General features: G+C 45.9%; 1 protein-coding gene across 3 annotated transcripts in view; it reads left to right on the forward strand.

Moving 5' to 3' along the window:
- AFAP1L2 (actin filament associated protein 1 like 2) overlaps positions 1–15,203 on the forward strand; it is a 71,344-nt gene that overhangs the window by 29,813 nt on the left and 26,328 nt on the right. For all 3 annotated transcript variants that reach the window (XM_055720759.1, XM_055720761.1, XM_055720760.1), the window contains exons 2-3: positions 13,212–13,346; positions 13,867–13,944. In XM_055720759.1, coding sequence (XP_055576734.1) covers positions 13,212–13,346; positions 13,867–13,944 — 213 coding nt within the window. The remainder of the gene's footprint in view (positions 1–13,211; positions 13,347–13,866; positions 13,945–15,203) is intronic.

The following is a 15,203-nucleotide window of genomic DNA, read 5'->3' on the forward strand; positions in this document are numbered from 1 at the left end:
ATACTTAAAGAGAGGCAGAGTCTGTGAGCACTGTGCTGCCCAAGGCACTGTTTGCAGGACCTGAGCATGGTCTCTGTGTAGTGTCACACTGTGTGAACATGCCAGCCCGCTCGGGGCAAGGTGGAGTTGCTGCAGCATTGGAGGATATAAACTGTTGCACAGGTTTTTTTTTGGTTTTTTTTTTTTTTTCTCCTCTTGACTGGCCTTTCCTCCCGCTCCCTGCTTTATCCCCCACTACCTCTGCTCACACCTAGCTAGGAGCAGACTCGCTGGTTCTTACTGAGGTGTTTTGGCCTGCATCGGGGATTTCACTTGGTCTGCTGCTGCTTTATACCAACATGCCATACATCCTCAAATGCCCTTTTGAGATGATGCCCTGAGACAGGTGTACAGAGGGTGTAGGTAAAATGTGCTGGAGCACTGCCTCTAAAGAACTCTGGATGAGGATGGATAACCATGGGCAGGGAAAGCATATTACTTTGTTGCTGAGGTTCCTATAAATCCAGTTTCTCTTGTACATCTCTGAAACGGTTTCCTGTGTTTTCCTTGCACCCCAGGAAGGGGAATTTGTAGAAGCAGAAGTTGGCAATTTCCACCTGGAAGTTTCAGACATGTTATTCAAAATGAAGAGGAAATTTGGATCGTACATCTCTTGAACAGCATGGAGGAGCCAAGGACTTTGGTTTGAGCAGCCCTTGGGAGCTTGGCAGCCCTTCTGCCTATGGTTTTGAGTCTCAGCCTATGGGTTTTGAACTGCATTTTGTGCAGTGTGTGACCTGTTCAGCAGTTTACCCAGGCAGCTCTAACAGATGTCCTTGCTGAAGGCTGGGATGGAGTTAATCCCTGCTCCCTACCCTCTCCATCTGGCTGCCAGGCCAAGCACTCTTTCCCCTTCTTCATACAGGCAAGTGTAGGTAGGCAGCAAACTCCTGTTGGTGCCAGTGTGAAAGAAGTTACTGCCCTGGGGTCGCTGCCCAACAGGAGTCTTGTTTTGGGTGAAAACAGGCTGAGTTTGCTTTTCTTTTTAACCAAAGTCAAGTGATGAAGGACTAGGTACAACAGTAAGTAGAAGCTCTTCAGTGGACCAGAAGGAAGTGCATGGCGGTTACATCTCAGTTGCTGTTTGAGGTGGGACTCTCTGGGTGGGAAAGCCCATGCTCCTTCCCTTCTCTAGTAATATAAGTGGATGGAGCAGCCTCTAGAGAAGACTATTCAAATGCCTGCAGAGGAGGGACCTGAATCTACCTCCATACCTCAGAGGCAGGGGTGAGAGGGCATCTGTCCTGCCTTTGCAGATCCAGCCACCTCCTTCCCCCACTCTTTTTATTTTTTTCCCTGAAAGAAATGAGTGAAATAAAGCTTACTTTATCCTAAAAAAACCCCAAATAACAACAAACCACACCTCTTATTCTTCTGAGTGACTTCTGCAACAAAAATATGTCTAGCCCTAAAAATGGGGAGTCTTTTTCCTAGTCACTTGTCTTCACTTTGCTTTACCTGCCTGTCTGCTTCTTAGAAAGCCTGGGCAAGCAGGTAGCAATAAAACAAATGAAACTGCAGGAAACAATCCTCATTTTTCCTAACCCAAGGAGAGTGGAAGGCTCTGTGGCTTTGCCTTTGAGGCTGGAGCTTAAGTATAGAATGGGTGGAAGGAAAGTCAAAAGGTTGAGTAGATGTGTGCAGTGGCAACCTACAGTCCTTCGCTAAGCAACATCCAAGATTTACTGCTCCCTAAGCAGGTAGGCTAAGCAAGGTCTTTGCCTCCTCTTCTTCTCTGGGCTGTCGGCAGGTTGGATGGCCAGCAGTTCCCAGTACCTTCTCTGCAAAACTGGAAGGCTGCTGGGTTGGCTGCGGCTGGCAGTTCCTTACCAGCCAGCCCACAGTTGTGAGGATGTGTGTCTCCTTATGCTTGTGAGCACAACTCTCTCAAGACCAGCCCCTACTCGCAAGATGCTAATCATGTCCTCGACTGAATTGCTTCCAGCACCAGAGGCAGAGCAGTGGACTAGCCAAGCTGTGCTTAGTAGTAGGTAAATAAAAGAGTTCCTTCAAGTTATTACTTTCATTAATAGCTATTAATTTATTAGTGCCAACATTTAACTATATTATATTCAACTTCTGGATGGAAAACATGGCAATGTGATTTTTGAGCAAGGACAGTGTGGGCTGCCCTAACTGTGGGGAGCCAGGTGTGAGCTGCTGATCCCAAACCACTGCTGCCTGAATAAGCCAGGTAGGAAGGGATCCTTAGTTGCTGAGGATGATATAAGTGTTCGTTAGCATGTAATGCTGAGAAAAGAGAAATGCCAGGCTGGGTAAATCATCACCAAGCTACAAGGACGCCTCTGAAGTTTGTTAAGAGGGAGATGAAAGAGTCAAACACAAGTTTTGAAAAGCTCCAAGGAAGCTGAATTTGCTGGAAGGGCTTGAAGTCATTCATCAGCAGTTTCTTGTCACAGATTTTCTGCTGAAATGGTAAATGAAAATAATGATCTAACTCTTAAATCTGTGATAGGATTAGTGATACCTTCGGCATATTTATGTAATGGGTTTCAGAGATTTAATTCAGAGTATTGTTCCCAGTCTGGATAACTGGCTCTCGTTCATGTAAACAAAGTGCAAGACAGACAAAGTAAGAAAATCTTTTTTATCCGGTAAATGGTTGTTTTGCTGGTTTGAGAGCTGTCTTTCATTTCCTATGCCTCACAGTCAGGATAGAAAGGGAGAAGTTTTCCAATTCACATGGAAAAAAAAAAAAAAAAGAAACGCCAGTCTTTGTCCTAGTTCTCGGCTGCCTCGGCCCCCTGGGCTCCTGCGGGTCCCTGCTGGGGCAGAAGGCAGAGGTGCAGCACTGTGCCCTCACTCCGAGCCTCCTTGGTTCCACCTCAGCATTTCAGCGAGTCTGACTTGCTGCTGTTTGGTGGTGAGACTCAAGGCCAGGGCGCAGGCGGTGGCTTCTCCTGTGTCCCTGATGGTAAAACAGGGCTTATTTCTCAGTCTTGGCAGCTCTTTCAGTGCTTGCCCATGCCATACCTTGTCAGAGACTCCCCCCCCCCCGCAGCAAAGCAGCTGTGGACAGTGGGAAAGGTCCATCACCATGAGTCTAACTAAGAGCTGTCCATTAGGTAGGTCACTGCAGAAGTTGCTTATCTCAGGAGGCAAATGTCCATGGCTTCTCTGATCTACACTTCGCGAGTCTGATCATCACACCACATGGGGCCTGGATCTGTAGGGAGACAGACAGGAGCTCGTGTTGTATCTCCTCATGCAGTGATATGTAGCTCCAGCAGTCTCTATGGCACTGACATCCTGACCCTTTATCTTCACTGGTATCACACTGGTTAGTGTATTACTGCATCACTTATCCCAGTACGCTCCTGGCTTATGAGAAGTATTGTTTTGCCATTTTTCCTCCAAATATTGTCACCTATGTTTCAGCAGGACAAGTTTCTTTCGTGTGGTGAATGGGACCTAAGTTGGAAAAGTAATGTGCGTGCAACAATTGCATAAATTGGGTGGCTTGGGAGAGGCTCTCTCCTGGAGCTCTTCCCCACGAGTGACACTTGTTTTCTCCAAGGCAGCCAATACTTGTTTTTATGAGTACTGGGCAGAGAGGCTGTGCTATGAAAACATATTTGGGACTTTCTTGGGCAACGTGGATTAATAACACAGATGCCAAATGGTACCAGAAACTTGAACCACATTTGAAAACCTGTTGAGTGATGAAAGTGATGTGTGGCTTGTGAAGCAGGGCAGAGCCTCGGTTTCCCTGGAGCATCACTGCAGCATTAAGACAACATTGGTGTTTCCCCACAGGCCACATGTGTCTTGAAACAGCTCATGTGGTGCCCAGCTGCTTTGGTAATCCATAGCAAACAGGGGAGCTGCCTGCTTCTGGGAGGCTGCTCTTCCACCCTGGCTTCAGTGAAACGTCACGTTGGAGGTGTGGGAGAGGTATAAAGGTGGTATCTCTTGAACGTAAGTGAGGACATCCTGCCTTGTCCTCAGGTCACCTTCTTGCATCTGTGCTTTCCCCATGCTTGTGGGAGGGTGGGTGGGAGCAGTGGCCTGCTGTGGTGGCAGATGTTGGAGCCCTGCTGGGAGATGCTCACCGAGCACTGGTGACTCCTGGCAGGAGAGGGTTTGTAATTTGACCTCTGCAGTACTGTGTGGTCATTCCAAAACCTTCCCTTTCCATTTTCTCTTAACCCTAAACTGAAGTTCAGTAAATATTGGTTTGCTTTGAATCTTCTTGATTGATATCTGTAGACCAGGGGATTGTTTTAGGGGGGTGACGTGTTGGTTTTTTGTTGTTGGTTGTTTTTGAGCATATTTCTCTGCTGCTGACTACACGCTAGCATTCCAGAGAAAATCTCTGGTTTGCACGTCGCTGCATCAATGCTGCTCAATGCTTCAGCTGCGTGATGCTCCCTCTTAGTGTTTAGGCTCCTAGGTTACCCTGAAGAGGATGGATAAGGACTGTATACTATGTTTAGGCAAGGGATTGGGCAAGATTACTAAGAAAGAAATCTAGAAATCAATAGCAATGTTGCTGTAGGCTCTGCCAGCCTACCCTGATATACTCCAGGATACTTTAAAACCTGTTTTTCCCGTGCACTAGTGCAATAGCCTTGTGTAGTCATTCTGCTGTTCAGCTGTAGGAACAGAGGCCCAGCCCTCGGTTTTGTGGCCAGCATAGCTTGAAGAGTCCTTGCTACAGAGGAAACAGCAAGGAAAAGACTGAGGACTCCAGGGCTGTGTGTCTGTTTGTGTCTCTGACCCCAGATCTCTTGCTTTTGCTTTCTCAAACATAATTGTGTTCCCCTTCTGTAATGTTTCCATTGTTTGTTGGAGAAATGATGCCATTAAATCAACAGAGAATGGTGGGAAAATGCTTTGATATGAGGCTTTCAGAGGGTGTGTGCATGTGTATGTGTGTGTGCACGTCCTCTCTTAAAAAACCCCAAAAAAACAACACAACCCTCTGTGTATCTAGCAGCTTCCTTTAATTTGTGTCTTGCCTGTGAGAGAGAAATTTACCTCCAAATATTTTCGGCAGTTAACCTCCTTTATTTGTATTGAATTGGTACAAACTGTGGGGTGTTGTTCCAGGGTTGTTGTTCACAGTCATTGTGATAGTTAATCTCATTAGGACCTTGGATTTTCCCAGTCTCTGTTTTGGGGATGTGGTATCACAGGCCACGGGAAGAGGAAGCCCGTGGCTGTGGGCTTTGGCAGGCATTAGGACAGCCCTGTGCCTGCTATTTTGCCACTCTTCTGTAATGCAGAGAGGGGTGGAAATGTGCTTTGCTCTAGATATAGCCATGTGGAGTGATGAACAAGGATGATGCAAAGTCTGCAACAGTGTTTTGACTACAACCATGCTCCTTAACCCAGAAGCCTTGGCAAAGATCTGAGCTGAGGTACGGGAGCATGTGTTGCCAGCTTCGTGGAGCAAAGATGGCATTAAAGCAGAGGAGAACAAGGCTGGGCTGAGCAGGCAGCTGCGGGATGCCTTCTTGTGCTGGGTTTGAGCAGTGGAGCCCCACAAGTTTGTGTCATACAGTTGAGGTTTTTTCATGTTTCTCTTTCTTGAAGACGGCTGCTCTGTTTGATCAGACACCTCTTAGTAGCTCCTTCCTGGATATAGCTATGCATTACATTAGCAAACAACGAATGTCCTTTAAGTTGCAGGTCAGGTGGTCACGTACCCCCCCAGTGAAGTTAACCACATAGTGATGGAGAGGAGAGAAAAACTTCATAAGACAGGGGAAAAAAACCCACCAACCATCAATCAAACGGCAAAACCCACTGACCTTAGCTGAAAAATGAAGGAGTAAGGGGGAAAAGAAGAGCAGAAAGGACTGGGGAGAAAAGGTAATCAATGGTGGCAGCTTTAGAAGAAATAGCATGTCTCTCTGTCACGGCATTGCAGGATTCAACCCTGGGGCTTGGCAGCAAGCAATTCCTGCTTTGTATGAATTGTTGGGATTGTTTTCCTCCCCCACTGGGAAGGGAGCCCACTAGGCCCTGCTCTTGGGGATATTTGCCTTAGAAAGAGTACCCTCTTCAACATCCTGCCCTGCCTGGCTTGGTCCGCATTTTCCTAGCTGATGGTTACCTTGATTTGGTTTAATCCTTACTTACCCTTTTGGCTACTATGCTGATGTTGCTTCAGTTGCTTCCTTGATACTTTCCTTGCTTGGTCCTGCCCCGGCAGGAGTTACTGCATTATACAAGGTATATGTATGCTGAGGACGCAGCACTTCTTAGGGTGACAGTCTGATCAACCCCACGTCCCAGCATGGTTTTCCATAGTGCTTTGTGATATGGAAATCCCCCATTTGATGCTGCATGCATCACTAAGCACCTGAGCAGAGACCTGCAGTCCATAGACTAGTAAAGCTTTGGGAATCTTCTGAGTCTGATGGGCAGGGCAGTCCGCTAATACGGCATGCTGCAACGGGAAGAAATGCTGACTTGTCTCAGATGTCATCCAACAAATTTGTTTGGCAGTCTGCAACCTCCAGTGACTCTCCAGTTGCTCTGTCGTGGAAAGACTGAGACCCTCTGCAAAGAAAGATGTCACTGTGTTGTATTTATGTGTATACCCTCTATTGCATAAATAAAGCAATATGACAGTGAAATACAAGACTTCTCAGTAAAAACTCCTTACAACACAGTAATTTTCATGTTTTGCTTCTCTATTCTTTTTTTATTTCTTCCCCTCAATTTTTCTTGGATGCCGTTTCCCACCTTCCAGCAAAGGGAAGAGAAGTCTGTTTGCTCAGCTAACTGAAAAAAAGCTTTGTGTGCATTTTCTGCTGCCGTTTTGTTAAAGTTCAGAGTTCCTAGGTTAGAGCTGCTGCTTCTCAATACGAGTCTTGTTCGAACTTCCAGAGCAGCCCACGCAGAGCTGCTTGGGTTCATTTGCGCAGTTCACAGCCCACAACCAACCAGCCACATTGTTTGCCTCTCTCGTTCCGTGATTCATACTTTGCAACAAAGACGAGTCTAATGCTCCCAACGTGAGTGTTAAGCCAGGCAGTACTGGATTTTAGGTACATCAATAGAAGCAGTCTGGGTGGTTTTTTTTTCTTTCTTTCTTCCTTGTGAGCACTCATTATGTTCTGAAAATCAGACAGCTTTGCAGCAGTGGTCATAACCATCTGACACTTGTCTGGCTTAATAGTGAAACTGTGATAGGAATTCTCCAATGTTACAGTTTTCTTGTTTTGAGGGATTTGAACTTGTCTCGGGTTTGTGAATTTTGCCTTTTATTTTGTTTCATCTAGCAGTGATTCGCCAATGAGAAAGGTCATGGTTTACTGGAAGCTTGGTGGGTTTTTTTGTGGGTATTCTATTTTTCTTTCCCCTGATAAACACAGCACTTCTCATTTTGCTGTGGGGAGATTTCTTTTTTCTAAAGTATTTATAGTTTTATAATTATTTTTCTGTGGAAAAAAATGGAGGAGTTTCAACTCAACAGCAATGGGCTGGGCCTATTATTTTTTTTTCCATTAAAAGTTAGAAGAAGGAAGGCTGGCCAGTCATTGCAGGTGTGTGTCTGGAAAGAAAAGCCTGGTTTCTAATGATCAAAACCATGCTGGTAAACTTTAGTCCATACTTGTCTGTGTTGGGGTTTTTTTCTGCTTATCACCCTGGGTGAATGCTGGTGGGGTTTCAGGGTGATAGGGGTGCTTTTTAGCAGAGGAGCCTTCTGGGGTTCAATGGAGGTGTTGCTTCTTCCTAGCTTTGCATTTGGGCAAGCCGTTCACCATTTGTCCTTCCTGGCACTGCAGTGCCCCTGCACACCGAAGCCAGTGGCATCCAGGGCACGGCAGATGAGCCGTGACCGCTGCAGAAGGGCCGGAGCATTGCTGAACCCTGTTCTTCACTGTTCCTCTGCAAGACCCTGAAGCTGGCAGGATGAGGAGTGTCAGTTTGCCTGAGGAAGGATCTGCTTTGCTGTTTTGGAAGGTGGCCCCGTGTGTAGGGGTCATCCAGCTGTTACAGCTGTCACCATCCACGCATCTGCCTTTCCTCACAGCTGGGGAGAATGGCCTTCTCTAGCTGTCATCGTGGGTGACTTTTTTCCCCCTTGCAAAGGCCAACTGTTACTGTAAGACTCCAAATAAGCCAAGGAGGCCTGGGCTGGGTCCTTCAGCTTTGCTGACAGCACTCGCTATTCAGCAGCCTGAATGCTGTCTCTGTACCCGCCTGTCCTCTCTGCACGCTCATCAGCTGCCCTATTGATTTTATGCAGCAAAGAAAAAAAGAAACCAGGGCAAGAAAGGAACTGCTTTCTGCCAAAGCAGCCCCTGGGGAATCCCAGTGCTGCCAGCCAGAGCTGGTCAGTGGGAAATGGGGGCCGAAAGGCTGCCATGGGCTGTACTGGAGAGGAGGTGTTCCGGGAAGGCTGGGGATGCGCAGGTACCTCGAGGTGCCCCTTGGGAGCCCCTCTGCTTCTGCAGCCTGATGCTTGCATGAATCACAACGTTGTCATTGGTTTCACTATCTCTGGACTTCTTGAGGTTTTTGAAGCGAAAAGCTTGGCATTCCACAGGCTGCAGGTATTTACCAGCTGCCTGAATACATGTGGTTTGCCAGCAGCTGAGCCCAGCCCCTTCTAGAAGGGGTGAAGCCAAAAGTACCAAACCCAGATCCTGCTTCGGCAGGAAGGTGGGAAATCTCCCAGCAGTTCAGGATCCAAGGAAGTGTGGTTTGGGAGCGAGATCTGCAGGCTGGGACACAGGAAAGCTAGATTGTATTCCTGATCTGCTGGAGAGTACACCCATATCCTTGGACAAATTGCTTAATCTCTCCTTGCCTTAGTTTCCTGTTAGCAAATGATACTCCTTATCTTTCACCTCTCCTCTCAGTAGAGGAAAGAGTCTGTCTTTTAGTATGTATCTTATTACAGTTCCTTGTCCGGTGACTGAGGCCCCTCTACCTTGATAAAATAAATAATTGAATTTAGATTAAATGGTCTAATATAATCCTGCCCAGTGGTTACTAAAAACACTTGAATGAAAGTTCATTCTGAGCCTGTCTTTCCATTTCCTCATAAGGCCAAGACACAAAGTAATTAGATGTAGACGTAGGTTGTTATTGTAGCACAATGGCAAAGATCAGTGGTTGTTGGTAGGAATGGCTTTTATAATCTAGTTTAATGGTCATTTACCTTTCAGTGACCTTGGTGTCAGGCGAAATTGGCAGCTCTTTTGCAAGGAATGTGCTTCCTCAATGGGGGCTTTGCAAGCTGCTGCATTTTTGGCTCTCGTCTCACATGAACTAGGATAGACGCTGCTGCAATGCAAGAGACTTTCTGTCTGCAAAGAAAGGCTGTAGACTCCTGCCAAAAGAAGCCCTTTTCAGTGCTGTCCTGCTGCCACTGAATTGCCGTTGAAACAGACCGGCCGTGTTTGGAGCAATTCTTTGCTTATTGCTGAGACCAACATCGCAGCCTTCGAACAGAGAGAGTCTGCTGTGGTCAGAGGTCTGCCCAGGAGTTTCTGTAAATAGGGTTGCGTTGTCTTGGAGTAAAAGGAGGGAGAACATTTCTCATCCAGTTAAGCGCATCCAGGAGGAGCTGGTAGTTCTGGTTGTAACCCCCATGCTATAAGTCCTTACTACGTCAATAAAGATGTGATGTTTCTGTACACCCTAAAGTTCAGTCCTCTCAGTGATGATCATCCATTCACTACAGATGCAAATAAGCCATGTTTTTCATTGACTATGATGCTTCTGTACCTCCCTCTATTGTGTGTTGAGAAATCCTTATGGGTTTTGTCTAGTGACTGATGCCTGTGGCCATGGAGAAGAATAGCATGATATGGGGTACCATTAACGATCACAGCACAGCTCGTATCTGTGGCCGTCCTTTGTAAGGAGACGGAGTAGGTCATATCCTGGGGCTTGAGAGGACTGGATTCAGCAGAGGTATTCACAGTGATCTTGGCAAGGTCTCTTAATTCTTCTGGGCCCATCTTAACCTTAGAGGTAATCTCCCAGTTTCTGTGAAGTAGGCTGAATTTTTGCAAGTGCTATGGAGGTATTTATTTCAGATGGTGCCAGAAAGATTACTTGAGTCACATTGTGCTTGGAGGTTCACAAATAAGCGCTATGAGAGTTGAGAAGAGCCATGTAGCTGTGGTAGGAGGTTTCTCAAAAGCATCTCTGAGAATTGCACTGCCTTGTGACCTGGGCTCTGTCTACTTCAGATCTCTCATCCTGCTGCTCACAGTCATTTGATTTTGGAAATGCATTGCTTCATCTGTTAACTGTTGCCCTGCAGAGCAAGCCTAGCTACAGATGTCATCTCTTTATATGCTCTTGTTTCTAAACTGCTAAGATAAGGAGCAAAAAACAGTGCGGCTTGGAGCAAGAGCCATTTGTTTCAGGCTGCCTTGGATAACCACCAACCTGTTTTTCCCATGAGCATGTTCAATGCATCATCACCACAGCGTGCTAAGTCTTTAGCTGAGATCTAACAATGGTTTCCAGCATTCAAAATCCTGAGATGGTTTGACGTACATGGGCTTTCAGTTGTCTGAGTCCTGTTGACCTGCTGCAACACTTGCTTGCACAGAGGATCTTATAGACCCTCATTGTATTAATTCTTCTTACTTCTCACGCTCATCGCTCCCCAGTAAGTATTAGCTCGTTCTCCTTCTGATATAAGAGAATGAATGGTCACATTCATTTCAATGGCAGTTTATTTTTGCAGGTATCAGGTTTGGATTGGGAATGTCCAGCTGAGATCAAAGAGATACTTGCACAGAAGCAGATGGTTTCTATGCTGCTTCTTGCTGAAGAAGAGCAAAATGAATCTCTCTTGAGTCCCTGAAGTGTGAATCCATTGAAGTCTGACAGAGTCTTTCCACTGACCTCTGTGGCCCCAGGATCACATCCTAAATGAGTTGCTTTGAGGCACTAGAAGCCTGAATTCAGCTTTGGTGGGCTGGAAAATGTAACCTACTGTATGGGCTGCGCTATTCATAAGTGCTCGGCCCTGTGTGAGTGCTAGCTGTGGATGCCTGGGAGAAGAATAAAGTCATTTTCTGCAGTCACAGGGGTGGAGGAGGGAATAGGAATTATACACCCTTCCCTGTGAACCCAGTATCATGACATCCATGTGGGCAGCTCTTGGGAGCTGGCCTGCTTCTGAAGCTTCAGATTAAGGTTAGGTGTTTTTTTACACTGTTTCTTCCGATTCCATCCCTGACACAAATGCCCTGTCCACCACACCTGACCAGCAGGAACCAACCTCAATTTAAATTTTCTGAAATGGGCCACTGAAGTACATGAGTGATCATAGAAAAGCTGGGATTTACCTTGGTGGAGTTTAAAAAAAACTCAGAAGCAGCAGCATCGTTGAGGCTTGAGAGAAGCCGGTTTTGAGCATGTTTGACACCCAATGCTCACAGTTCATTGTGTAATGATATCAGTGGCATCTAGTATTGTTGTCAACAAATACTACCTGTTCCCTTACAGTTTATGAAAAAAGCTGTTATTTCTTGAAATGATTCTTGCTTTCTCTGGGCAAAACAGCAGCTACTCAAAATATTCAAGTTAATGCAGCATGATATAGGTGCTTTCCATTCCCTACTGATCCTAAATCAGACCAGAAGAGAATTAGTTGGGTGTAGAGGGTATAAAACAAAGTGTGAAGAACTGGGTTCCTCTGGGGCCATTACTGAGTGATCTGGAGTCATTAGACTGCTTTACAGTCAAGCTAGTGAAGATTAATACAGTTTGAGAGCAGTAGCGTGTTTTTCAATTAATGGCTAGCAACATAAACCTTTACAGTGTAATTTATGCCTTATTTATCAGTTTGCCTAAGGAATGGTTGCCTCATGGCTAAAGATGGGGGGGTAAGGGCAGGTGAGAGCCATCACCTTCTTAAAGAAATATTCTTTGTGACCTTGGAGGTGGTACCGCTTAAACTAGATATGCTACAAATAGTTCGTACTATGAAACCAAAATATTAACACTTTTCGCATTCATTGGTGTGAACTGTGACTCGGGGGGGTACCATGGGAGCATACAGCATGGAAATGCTCTAAGTAAAGAAAATGGAGCATCGCCCCAGTTAAATCATCCATATGTCGTGTTCCTCGGTGACGTGCTGGAGTCGCAGCCCAGCTCGCAGCCTGGCAGTGGCAAACCCAAGCTTTGCTGCCCATCTCCCCCGCAGCTCCTTAGCATCAGGGAGTGATGGAGTGATGTAGCAGGGGAGCCTCCCAAGGTGAGGAACAGCCCCAGCTGTGTTTTCCATGCTTTTCCCACACACCATCATTCTTGCGTGGTGTTTCCTCTCTCCGCATAATGCTCTGTTATTTCCTCACTGGACTGGGCTCCTGCCACTGCTGCTAATTAGACCACGATAAACTTTGCTGTGAACAAAAGCAAGCAATTAAACGCCTGTTGCTTCAGCGTGAGCCCTGTCAGAGAAGTGATTTGTTGTTGGCAGAGCTGAGTAGCACCTCCTTGGGAGGAAAACAAACCTATTAGCCCGGTTAGCCACCAGTGCTGGGAGCGGTGTGCTGGATCTTCCGTACGGCAGGTTTTCCTGAGGCTGTCTGAGGCACTGCTCTGTCTCGGGTCCTTCAGTTCCACGTGGCACAGTGACCTCTGTGGTCACTACCCAAGCAAGGTGGCCTGAGAAGTTACTGGATTATGATTTATGGATGTGGAGGTTTTGGGGTGGGGTTTTTTTGTCTCTTTTGGGGAATACACGTAAACATTTTCAAATTGTTACAGGCAGAGAAATGAGGAGGAGGCGGCTTGGAAAGAGGGAACAAAAAGCAAGGTCTTTAGTAGATCCCAGTCTACGTGAAGTTTGAATGATGTTTACCAGGACTCAAGATTCAAGTGTCAAGATCTTGCTAGCTGCTTTTGTGTAATCTCAGGCCTAGTGCTCAGCATCCCTCGGGGCTTTTCTCCCTTGAGCAAAGAGCCCTGTCGGAAGCATAGCTATATACACAGGATTCTGTTGCTGTACGAACAGACTAAGGGAACATGGAGGGTTTTAGGTTTTGGGACTCTCCTTTCAAAACTAGGGGAAGGGTTCAAGCTGGAAAATGAAACCTGTATTATCCCTGGGCAGAAAAATGGAAAAAATCTTGGAAAACACAGAATTAACATATGTCCCGTTTTGACACGCCACCCAACTGCTTCGCCAACTGTTGTCTTTGTTGCTGTTGTAGCTCTCGAGCAGCTGCTCACAGAACTTGAAGATTTTCTGAGGATACTGGACAAGGAGAATTTGAGCAGCACTGCCATTGTGAAGAAGAGCTTCCTCTCCGACCTTCTGCGGGTCTACACCAAGTCTGGTGGTACAGGCAAGGAAAATGGAGGATGGGACAGTGGGCTCTCATGGGAATTGCTACGGGGCCTTGAAGCAACGTTTTCTTGGAGACTGGTGGGAATGGGAGGCATGAAAATTAGAAGGAGAAAATGAAACAGAGGTTATTTTTGCAGTGACCTCTAATGTTTATGTAAAATTACTGTAGTTGTGTGTCCAGCTTTACAAGCAAAGGATTCCCAAGATTCCTGATCCTTTCTGTTTTCCTTATTAAACCTTAAGTTTATTTAATCCACTTTGTAAAATACACAGGATGTACTGTTTGGCCAAGTGAATGTTTAAGTAGAAATTTTAACTTACGGAATTTCCTGACTATAAAGCATTTAATTTTTTTGCTTTTTATTATTGCTTGGGGTTTTTTCTGCACATTGCCTCAACCAACATGCTCTCCCCAAATGTATTCAGCAGAAACACTTTTTATGTTGGCCTTTGTGGAAAAACTTAGCAAGATGAAAGCAGCGGGTGGGTAAAGAGTTCACTTTTCCCTTTGGTTGCAGGTGGTGATGAGGAATATATTTATATGAACAAAGTGACCGTCCATAAACAGCAAGGTGACCAGGAAAAGCAAGACAAAGGTAGGGAAGTGAAGATTAATAGTTGCATCGCATCTAACAGGGTGAGGAAGGCACATAGGTGGTTCACATAGGTGGTTAGAGGCTTGCTTTACCAGTTGGGGGGGCCGGGCCTCTGGCAGCTCTGAGGGCTGAGGCAGTTGATGGTGTGGAAGGACTGCCGTTTTCATGACATTCCCTTAGAAATAGCGGTCTTTGCCAATACTGTGAGGTTATTCCTGGAAGTAACGCTTTGGAGGGCATTATTTTGGGATAAAAATGTTGCCTTCTAAGGCTTGAAGCTGCAGTGTCTGAAATATTTCAGGAAACCTTCATGTTTCCTTTGGCCACAAAACAAGGCACTTCACCTCTTTAAGACCTTAAAAGCACGTGTCATCTTTAGTGTGTTGCTCTGTGCTAGCCCAGAGGGTCTGTGTCATCCCAACCTTGCGAGGCAAGCCCCCAGGTGCAGCCTGCACCCTCACCATCTGCACAGGAGAGCACCTTCATCTCCCGGGGATGCGAGACTTCTGCAGTGTACAAGCCAAGAAATTAAACCTAGATAAAATATTCATTTCCAATTTAGATTTCCCAGCTTTTGAATTTGTAACATGGCAAAGAACATAATTGTCTAAAAATGTTCTTGCTCTTTGAAGTTCATCATGAAAGCTGTCTTTGATAGTTGCGTAAAATGAGATTATTGGTGGCACACATCTCCTTAATGCACACCTAGCTGGAGGCTGACCCTACCCCAAAGTTTTCCATTCAAATAGATGAGATGAGGACACATCAGTGCAGCCTGCTGTTGATGTGCTGGTCCTGCAATAGTTGGGATAGCTCCACGCCAGAGTTGTTTGTTTTGGGGTTGTTTTTTGTTTTGTTTTGTGGTGGGTTTTATTTGTTTTTGTTTTGTTATTTAAAATACCTGCAGCTGAATTTAGGTCAACTTCAAATACTGCTGAAGACAGGATATCCATCCATCCAGATTACACATGCAGTCTCAATGTGATCTCCAGACAGGGCCCTCTGGGTGATGCTGTGATGCTCCGTAACAGGATTGCCCAGCGTCTTGGTAGCTCCCAGCTGCTAGGCAGGAACAGAAACTTCTCTTTATATAAGTTCTTTTTTTGGTGGCTGAAACAAGGCTTGCAATGATCTACCATGCTGAAACACAGGGGCAAACTTCAGACAATTTATTTTTGGAGTTTGTTCTTTTATTTCAGACTTTTCCCTATCAAGGCCATGAGCCTACCCACTCAGACACTCCCTGTGGGACCTGGCAC

Source organism: Falco cherrug, chromosome 9 (genome assembly GCF_023634085.1).
Source record: "Falco cherrug isolate bFalChe1 chromosome 9, bFalChe1.pri, whole genome shotgun sequence".
NCBI lineage: Eukaryota > Metazoa > Chordata > Aves > Falconiformes > Falconidae > Falco > Falco cherrug.